This window comes from Spinacia oleracea, chromosome 3, assembly GCF_020520425.1.
Source record: "Spinacia oleracea cultivar Varoflay chromosome 3, BTI_SOV_V1, whole genome shotgun sequence".
NCBI classification, from domain to species: Eukaryota; Viridiplantae; Streptophyta; class Magnoliopsida; order Caryophyllales; family Amaranthaceae; genus Spinacia; species Spinacia oleracea.
This window is the reverse complement of record NC_079489.1, coordinates 141,479,148-141,489,713: the sequence shown is the minus strand read 5'-3', so window position 1 is coordinate 141,489,713 and position 10,566 is coordinate 141,479,148. Positions and strand designations below refer to the sequence as shown.

The window sequence follows — 10,566 nt, the reverse complement described above, 5'->3', positions numbered from 1 at the left end:
CCTTCTCTTCTCTGTACCGTGTTTCAATTCCACTCTCCTCCATTACTGATGCTTCAACCACAATTGTACAACTTCATGACATCATCAGCGATTTTCTTGTGGAAATAGGTGACTTCATCCACGCGCATTCAAATTTCGTCTCCAAAATCGTACAATTGAAGGTGAACTTACGAACCTTAGCGTTTTTGTTCCTTTTTTGGTAAATTTTGAATTTTGGGCTTCCTTGATGGTCAGTTCGTAAAAACCCGAGTTGTTGCAATAATATAGTTTTTTTTTATGTTGTGGGATGTTGGTTATTGTGGTCTTGTTGACATGTGTAAGGGTGAATACCGCCTATACCAGGTTAGTAACTTGTTAGGCTTAATAATAGTAGTTGGGTCATAAAGGTTGGATTATTTAGAAATATCGCATAGTTAGGATTAATTAAAGAAATTCGGGCAAAGGTTTGATTAATAATTATAAATTTTCCTTATTTATTTGGAAATGAACATTTATTTACTCTTTCAAAGATGAACATTTATCTAATTATTTGGAAATCCTCATTTGTTCAACTAATTTAGAAATGAATATTATTGATTGTGAAATGAGTATTTACTAATTTTCAAATGAACATAGTTAATGTATTACTATGTTATTACATTGAGCATTATATTTACATATAAGGTGCAATGAAATTATGTCAAACAACATATTTTACCAAAAAAAGAACATTTTAGCCATTGCCTATGTAAAATTGTAGTTGAATTACAAGATGCTGGTACAAATCATCCTCTTATTTTTCTATATCTTCAATCTTGAATCTTGCTTTTGATGTAGTCTTGAGTTCTCATACTTCTGAATGTGTTTATGAAGTGTGATTTAAACACAATATTTGACCTTCATGGTTTCAATTTCCTCATTGTTGTAGGCTGAAAATGAAAAAAGTAAGTAATTTGATATGATGATCACAACTAATTTAAAAATGAACATTTACTGATTTGAAAATGATGAGCATGCAAAATGTTTAAATGATAATATACAAGCATAATAAATGTGAACTAAAACACACACACACATATGTTTGTGTATATATATATATATACATAATGTGCTTATACTTGATCGAACATTACAGCTTATAAATGTACATGCTTAAAATGAATTTTAACATGTTGAACTGTTATCATATAAATCAAGCACAATTAACATCATAATCATTTTATAAATGAACATAACACTTTCTCAAAATGAATATACACAATTTATATATGTACTTCGTATTATTTACTAAAGTCAATATGAAAATGTGTTTTTGACAATAAAGAGAGAACTTATATAAAAAATGAACTTAAATAGTTATACATTGAACATCATACCTCTTACTTTTTCATAATTTGAACATAAAAATTTATGATAATGAACATTTTATTATCCGAAAATGAACATTTTATTATCTGAAAATGAACATTTTATTTTCCGAAAATGAACATTTTTAAGTTCCACAACTTAATCAAGTTAACCATGATAAGTTTATTATTTATAATAAGTAGATGTGAACATCATAATCTCGGAAAACGAACATCATACCTCTTACTTTTTAATAATTTGAACATAATTTTATTTGATAATGGAACATTTTATTATCAAAAAATGAACATTATTAAGTTGCATTACTTAGTCAACAAACACAATTTTAATCTTAATAAATAAGAATATATATAAGCATTTGAATATTACAAAATGAACATAATCATGCATTCGATCATATGAACCTCGAAAAAAATATAGATCTAAACAATAAACAACATTCTAGATCTTTTTTGGGAAAAAAAGTTGACAAGAAAATTGAGATGTCAAACAGATTCTATTTTAAATCACTTATATATTAACAAAATCAATTTTAAGAAAAATTAAATATTATACACAACAAAATGAACATTTTATTCTCATAATATGAACATTATAAAGTTCCATAACTTAATAAACAATTATGAATATAATTTTCATAATAAAATGATATGAACATCAGAATCTTACAAAATGAACATAACTATATATAAATATGAATATTTTGAAAAATCTGGATCTGAACATAAAAATTTCTAGATCCGATTTTTGAAGAAATTTTGCAAGAAAATGGAGAGAGAATATGGAGATTCAACCAGAAAATTTCTAAATCACATAAAAATTGATGTGCGCACAAATGTATAACATAAAAGGAAAAATCTATTGATTTATCAAAGACATGCTTCTAATCAACATGTAAATTCAATCAAAAATCACAAAAAAATAAGGAAATTAACAGCAAAAAAGGAGAAAAGAATTTTACAGCTAGTGGCAACGACTTCGTTGTCGTGAATGATAAGGGCGGCGCAAACGTAAGCGGATTTTCCGATTGACATTGTTACTTGAGAAAAAAAATCACGTAAAAATGAGGAGAGAGAAACTTTTGGGGAGAGAGAAATTGAGGAGAGAGAAAACAAAAATGAGAGATTTCTGGTTTTTGAAAAATTTATATGCAGTTTTTTTTAAAGAAAGCACATGTATATATAACTTTTTTATTTTCTTTGGGAGGGAGTACACCAATAGATGGCTATACCCTGGTATAGCCATTAGAGATATGAATAAGATCAGTATTGATTTGGATTTTGGAAGGATAGGTTTTACTTTCTGGAAATGGGCCAGCCTACCACAAATAGTGGGCCCATCTTTAAAAACAATTAACTAGATTTTCAATTAGAGATCAACACATCCACATTGTGGCATTCAAAGTTTGCTCCCTTAAGAGGTGCACGATCCTTTTTCCTAGGGAGTGTGCATAAGTACATTGCCTTTGACATTAACCTAATTTACTTTCATGATTTATGGACGATATTTAACTTTCAAAGGGGAAATTGGACCACATTCCTTAACCACCACTCATACAACAACATACGTCTAGATAAATAATTTGGCTTACAACTTATCTACGGAATAGTATTTTACTCGAGAGAATGACAGTGACAATCACATCTTTAACCACCACTCATACAAGTTCGACCAGATAACTTATACGACTTACGACTTACGACTTACGACTTATTTAAACTTTTATCCAAAACAGACTATAGTGACAAAAAAGTGTTATATTTCTTTCTTTACAATTTGACTCATTTCTCTTATTTTCGAAGGCGATATAGAGAAGAGAAGGGTAGACGGTAGTGCATGAATTGAGGGAAAAGTCAAGTGGGTAGTCTTGTAAGGATATACTAATGCAAAGACGAAGCTAAGTAAATCAGTTGAGAATTTGAGATGCTTTCCAGTTACTCATAAATTTGTCCAGTGGCAAAGGATGTTTTTCATAATATCACACTAATGTAAATGCTCTTGATATATTTATTGCAATTGGTTTAAATTTGTACTCAATATTCGTAGTAGATATGTTAAAAAAACATATGTGGTCCCTTTTAAAGTTCAATTCGAATTTGGGCATCTGACCATAAAAACTTTGAAATGACTAGGACGCAATCATGAACCACAATCACTTCACAATAATTTGGACAACATTCTCAACGTTAACTAACTTCAATGCACTCAATAATTCTCAACTTTTTATGACGTTGACGTTCCTTAAAATTTGTCACATTACTGCCACGTCGGGCGATCCGTTATCTTAGAAGGACAACAATAACTCATTCCTATTGGCTATTACAAAATTTTGATAAGAAAGGTACATGATTAGTACAATGAAATCAATATTACCCACAAAAACGAAGGAAATGTCAAAGTAAAATACAGAGTTTTATATAGGGACTTCACTAAACGAGTCCAAATAGTTAGGGTAAGAAATAACCTTACTTCCACGTCATTTGGGGCAACTGCCAATAAGACACAGGAGAAATAAAAAGTGGGACCCAAGTTCTCGATTGATCGGCACCGCCCAATTCACTAGACATTTACCGTCGGATTAGGAAAACTCAATTTGATCATCACAAGAAAGTTTGGGACCAATGTCGAAACATCTTCGTCTTTTATTAGTGACTCTGTGAGACCTCTTTTCTGCCTTTTTGTGGTCCGCATTTCACTGTATTCTGGAATCACCTATTTGTCATGTGGGTGGCCCCACTTTTTTCTTAGTTTCGAAGCCGACTATAAAACGAGGTATCTTATGGGCCTTTTACTTATGTCATCTAGGGGTTGCAATTCGGATAAATGGATCAGGTTCGAGTTTGGTTTCAGGTCAATATTGGGTTGTAACAAAAAATATCAAAAATAATGTAAAATTTGTAATTAATAAAAAAACATGATAAATAGATCTAATCAGGTTGAATTCAGATCATTTGTGTTTCAAGTCTCGGATTTTTTTTAGTAACTTCAGGTCGGATTTAAATTGGGTTATCGGGTAGAGTCATACATTGACAAAACTGTTGTCATCTTTAATCCAACCAATATAATTAATGGATTACAAACTCCTAAGTAAGATGGGTGTATAATAAATATGGTTAGATATACCTAATATTATCAAAATGCTTAAAAGTTCGCCTGTAATTTATTTTTTTCGCTTTTAATAAAAATTATCCCGTCAAAATCACTTATATTGTATTAAGGTAATCGTATAATCCTTTAAAAAGTTTACCCCTAAAACATCACTTTATTGTATAAAAAGTTATGGAGTAATTAAAAAACATGTTAGAAGTTATAAAAAGCTGATTGAAAATTATTCCGTTGTACAATAAATTTATGATACACCAGATGTACGCATGACTATTTGCATAATGATGAATATACTATATGTATGAACCAAAAAATGCTCACGCAACAATTTTTTTAGTTTTTAGTGCGGACCGCGTGTTCGATCTCCCGCAAAAACAATTAGGAGGAGACTGAAAACTTTCCATCTAGAACTCGCCCCGAATCCGGATTAACTCTAAAGGTGAATCGTGTGGTAACACACAAAAAAAAATTATTGTTAGTTTTGGCTCATTGTGTTATTTAAACTTTTTATAACCTTTAACTTATACGGAGTACTAATAATTTTTTTTTTGTGTGTGTGTGTGTTACCACCCAATTCACCAATAAGATTAATCTGGATTTGAGACAAGTTTTGGGTGGATAGGTTTCAGTCCCCTTCTAATTATTGTTGAGGGGAATCGAGCACACGATCCACCCTACTAAATTCAGCCACAATTACCACTATACCGACAGACACTTGGTAAATAACACTTCGTAACAATGATGTATAAGCGTCTCAAATTAACTTCCAAGTCATTACCTTTAGGAACTTTTAGGACCATTCAAGTTGGTCCAGGCCAAAAAATGGGCGTGCAATTAGTTGAACTGGTTTTACTTTGTTTCCCTCATATGTGCCAAATTATTCGTATGGGACAATAATGCACATGTAACAATTAGTGAAACAATAAGACCCTTTTCACTAATAAGGTATGGGATTAGTGCCTAAAAATGATGATCTGTACACAATAAGTCCTATATTAAAAAAAATTCACCCTCATTTGTAATATGTATTGACTTATTTGCACCAAAAAAATTTATTAAGGGTCTTTTGAAGGTAAATTTTGTTGCTTACACCGAGACTCAAAAAGAAGATTTTTATCTTATCACACTTTGTTTCTCATTTGTATGCCACATTCTCTTATAATTTGTTGATATTTGTATTTAGCATGGGGATGTGGTAAAGACTGCGCGCTGTCGCGCTTGTATTTTTTAATTAAAAAAATACGGAGGGAGTATATGTTAGAAGTTTGAATAATTTTTAATCCTCTATGACAGCTGGAAAGTTGTCAGGTCCCTACAAAGTAACAAATCATACCCCCCGACTCGTTGCTATATAATCCCACTTTCTTTTCACTCTCAGCATCTTCAAAAACTACATACACGCTCATACTACCATAATCTTCCATTCTTTTTTCCTCTCGTGTGTGTTAGTCAGATAAAGAGAGGAGATGGTATCCATTTTTGTAGGATTTAGTATAATTTTAATAGTGGCTAGTTTTGTTATTGGATATGGTTTGTTGTTAGTGAAGAGGTTAATCCAATGGAGGCAATCTATCAAATATGGAGCAAAGCTTCCCCCTGGTTCTTTGGGATGGCCATATGTTGGAGAAACTCTTGAGCTTTTCTCTCAAAATCCACATGAGTTTTTCACCAATAGGCAAAAAAGGTTTCTACTTCACAATCTCGATCTGATACACGTACTCCATGATCGTTTGGTTAAACATAAGAAGTGTAACCTGACGCTGATGAGATTGCAATAAGTGGTGTTAGTATACATTAGAAATCATGCTTCAAAGCTCGCCAAACAACCATATTTGTTATTACTATTTCTAAAACCGTGACAAACTTTTTAGGACAGAGAAAATATAGTTTAAAAATTAAAATAGTCGTGTCATGCAATAAAAAATTGTATATAGACATATTCATAAATCTCACACGTACGGGTTATTTTGTTTTGATGATTTTTTTAGGTATGGGGACATATTCAAGACCCACATCTTAGGGTGTCCATGCATCATGTTAGCAAGTCCGGAGGCCATAAAATTTGTGTTGATGAACAAAGCCAACTTGTTCAAGCCTACCTACCCTAAGAGCAAAGAAAGGTTGATTGGTTCAATGGCTATTTTCTTTCAACAAGGACCGTACCATGCTCAAATAAGAAAATTAGTTCAAGCTTCTCTTTCGTTAGATTACATTAAACCTCGAATCCCCCGGATCGAAGCCATTGCCAAATCTACTTTGGATTCGTGGGCCGATGGTCGGGTAGTTCACGTCTTCCACGAGTTGAAGAAGGTAAGATTGTAACCTCATACTTTTTCCGTTTCAAAATAGTTGCAACATTTTGACTTTCACCATTTGTGTTCAGTTTGCTTTCGATGTAGCAGTACTGTCCATATTTGGTGAACTGGACAGTTACTATACCGAGGAACTGAAGGAGAATTACTTCACTTTGGACAAGGGTTACAACTCTTTTCCCACAACATTGATACCTTGCACTCCTTACTTCAAATCTCTTATGGTAAGCTATTTTGACTGGCCTTAATTGTTAGTGCTAGATCAACCTGATGAACTGAAACTTGCCCTTAATTATTTTCTAACATAGTTGATTAATGTTTTAAAAAATAAAGGCAAGAAGGAGATTGGAGCAAATCATAAGAGAAATAATGATGGAGAGAAGAGAGAAAAGATTGGAAACAAAGGACCTTTTTGGATGCCTATTGAATTTCAGTAATGAAGATGGGAAGACCTTAAGTGATGATCAAATCATAGATAATGTAATTGGTGTTCTGTTTGCTGCTCAAGATACAGCTGCTAGTATGTTAACATGGATTTTGAAGTACATTACTGATTATCACAATCTTCTTCAGGATATACAGGTACTTCCCAGTTCACTCTACGTACCTAGTACCTACTAATTTGTAATTACTTTGTTTAACTAAGTTTTGTTTAATTAATCAAAAGTGTTTTTGATGCTATTCAGAATGAGCAAATGGCAATTTACAAAGCTAATGACAATGGAAAACGACCATTGACATGGACACAAATTAGAGAGATGACAGTCACACACAGGGTATGTACATTGTTACTACTTACTATGCATAAACAACATTTAGGATTTATTCTCTTCACTTAGACTGGTCTGATTTTTCAAGTTTTTTGTCCGGTCTGATTTGGTCTGTGAATGTTTTTTCTTTTTTTCTGGTATAATCTGATCTGATTTTTCTGATATGATCAGCAATAAAAATAAGGTGAATAAAAAATAGCCTTTTAAATTTGAAATACTCCGTAGACCATACTACTCGTATATTGCATCACTCATTTGCATATATGGTGTAATACTGTAATGAGCTTGTATGGTTGTAATGATCGACGTAAGAGTCTGACTAATAATGAGTAAATTGGATTGGTGGAAAAATGAAGGTGATATTGGAAAGCTTGAGGATGGCCAGCATTATATCATTTACATATCGAGAAGCAGTTGAAGATGTTGTTTACGATGGTAAGTACGTTAATTCATGTGTTGTTTTTACCCAATCTACTACAAATCGAGTAATTTTTCTTTTTTTTCCGTATATGTTTATAAGTTAGGCGATGGAATGAAACAAACATTAAAGGCATAAAGTCAAATGGCTACAATTTGATGCAGACATTATACTGTTAGAAATAAGAAACGATCACACTATTCCGTACCATTCTAATCAGGGATAGAATGATATCGAAGATTCTCATCATATCATGAATGAATGCAATCCGGCAATTCTATGTAGTTTTCCATACTTTTCTGGAACAACACATTAAATTTCATGACAACTTGCAAATAGGAGTACAAAACACGTACTGTATATTATATTATTTTAAAAAAGATATTGGATATTTATTTTTCTAGAAATTAATGGAACTTAATTTTGTGATGCATGGTGTCTAAACTAATGCAGGGTACCTAATTCCTAAAGGGTGGAAAGTACTACCATTATTTCGAAACATCCATCATAATCCTGCTTTTTTTCAAGATCCACAAACATTTGATACTTCCAGATTTCAGGTATTTTTTCCAACTTTTATATAGGTCACGTGTTTGAATTTTCCTTTTCTTTTCTTTACTTGTACAAAATGTATGTTGTCCGTTTTCTTTTGATTTGTAATAGTCGTATAATGTTACATTGTTACTTATACTTGTAAACATTATGATTTATGATGATTATGAATTGGTTTGTGTTGTTTAATGCAGGCAGCTACAACGAAACCTCACACATTTATGCCATTTGGGTATGGTGCCCATGCATGTCCAGGAAATGAAGTCGCCAAGCTATTGATGCTCCTCTTCATCCATCATCTTGTTACCCAATTCAGGTATTTATATATTATTATTATTATTATTATTATTATTATTATTATTATTATTATTATTATTATTATATACTCCCTCCGTTTCGAAATAATAGGAACACATAGACTTTTGACACCATTTATAAATCTCAATTTGACTATCATTTGTGATTTATGGGTAAGGAAAAATATAGTCGTGTGAGGTCTTATTTGAGCCGTCTCAAAATATACTTTCGAAATATCAACACTACAAAAATTTGTATCTTTAACGACAACCTAATTACGACGGATTAAAAATCCCGTCGCAAAAGCCTTTTGTGACGGGGCTTACAACCAAACAAAGACGGGAATAACCGTCGCAAATGTCTTTTATGACGGGTTTACGACGGGATTTTCTATTAACGACGGCCCCCTTTTATGACGGGTTCGCGACAGGAAATCCCGTCGTAATCAACAATTATTGGCCTTTCGCGACGGGATTTCCCGTCGTTAATAGTACAATATCTTGTAGTGCAACTTTTTATAATTTTTACGAATACAAAATTAGAGATATTAATGTCCAAACATTGACAAACGTGAAAAGGTAAAGTCTCTCCATTATTTTTCCTTAAAAAAAAGTGTTTCCATTATTTCGAAACGAGGGGAGTACGTAGTATACAAAATCTCACACGATAATGTTTTCTTTTCTGAAAGACATCATATAAATAGTAAATGCAAAGTAGATATTATTAATATGATCTAGCGCTTTTGCATTATTTTGCTACAGGGAGGATTTGGTGTAAACCGTTTTCAGAAAAAATGATTTTATAATTTTCTTTTCAATAATTTTACTTAATCGCGTAACTAGAGTAGCAAATTACCAAATAATGAATAGTACTCGGTTTTTTCTTGAAAGTGATACTATAAACTAAAAAGTTTGTAATTTATGAAAATGACATTATAAATAATTGAGTATTGTTTTGGTTTCAATTGGCAGGTGGGAAGTAGTGGAAGCTAAAAAGGGTAAGGGTGGTGTTGAATATGACCCATTTCCAATACCAGAGAAAGGACTCCCAGCTAAGTTCTGGAAAACATGTACATCTCAACCAACCCCAACACTTGCGCATCAATTATTGTCAATTTATTAGATTAAATAATTTTAGCCGACTTGGCTCAACTAGTTAATTAAGCTCTTAAATACGGATTATAATATGATTAATTGGCTCATTAGAACGTAATGAGTCGAATTGAGTATTTATATTAGGAAGTAGTTTTAGGATTTTAGCTATTATTTAGGAACTGATCGAATATTGCCTCATTTGATTAAGGTTGCCTTTTTTTAACCTTATTATTGCTATCGCAATTTCTTACAGAGTAATATGTATATGCAACTATACAAACATTATGGTATAATATATGTGTAAAAACAGAGGCTTTAGAAAGCTTTTACAGCAAACTTGTTGCTTTCATTTTCATTCTATTGTTTTGTTAATACACTGATTTTGTGTACCAACTTTCTTGTTTCTGCGCACACCAATAAAGCATATATATCTATGTTCATTACAATCCTTAGGAAGATTCTAACCTAGGAAAAACAACCAACTAAAAGAGGACAACACATCAACCAACAAGGCCAATGAAACACTGCCACATAACAACAAGCACACTGGTCACATGGCTCACATGTGACAGTGTGTACTATTCTTTTTCTACACCCCCTCCTCAAGTTGGAGATGGGGATCTGTCACAAGACCCAACTTAAAAGAGAGAAAATTGTGATGGTGTTGAGTG

At 32.2% G+C, this 10,566-nt stretch overlaps 1 protein-coding gene and 1 long non-coding RNA gene across 2 annotated transcripts; one reads left to right on the top strand and one right to left on the bottom strand.

Moving 5' to 3' along the window:
• Positions 1 to 542: 542 nt before the first annotated feature.
• On the bottom strand, positions 543 to 2,596 carry LOC130470552 (uncharacterized). The gene is made up of 2 exons (XR_008931186.1): positions 2,309 to 2,596; positions 543 to 908 (listed from the first exon to the last, which is right to left on the bottom strand). It is a non-coding gene; the product is annotated as an uncharacterized lncRNA (long non-coding RNA).
• A 3,229-nt stretch (positions 2,597 to 5,825) lies between these two features.
• On the top strand, positions 5,826 to 10,255 carry LOC110776184 (abscisic acid 8'-hydroxylase 4). The gene is made up of 9 exons (XM_021980742.2): positions 5,826 to 6,136; positions 6,441 to 6,762; positions 6,836 to 6,988; positions 7,098 to 7,346; positions 7,451 to 7,540; positions 7,891 to 7,969; positions 8,406 to 8,512; positions 8,699 to 8,820; positions 9,773 to 10,255. The coding sequence occupies exons 1-9, from the start codon at positions 5,919 to 5,921 to the stop codon at positions 9,921 to 9,923; spliced, it is 1,491 nt and encodes a 496-aa protein (XP_021836434.1). The 5' UTR covers positions 5,826 to 5,918; the 3' UTR covers positions 9,924 to 10,255.
• Positions 10,256 to 10,566: the final 311 nt, after the last annotated feature.

What these genes read in the sequence shown, in the direction of transcription:
- LOC110776184 (XM_021980742.2), top strand. Translation starts at nt 5,919, where the DNA reads ATGGTATCCATTTTTGTAGGATTTAGTATAATTTTAATAGTGGCTAGT. An exon ending in AGATGACAGTCACACACAGG is followed by an intron (nt 7,541 to 7,890) that starts GTATGTACATTG and finishes GGAAAAATGAAG; the next exon opens with GTGATATTGGAAAGCTTGAG. An exon ending in CATCTTGTTACCCAATTCAG is followed by an intron (nt 8,821 to 9,772) that starts GTATTTATATAT and finishes TTCAATTGGCAG; the next exon opens with GTGGGAAGTAGTGGAAGCTA.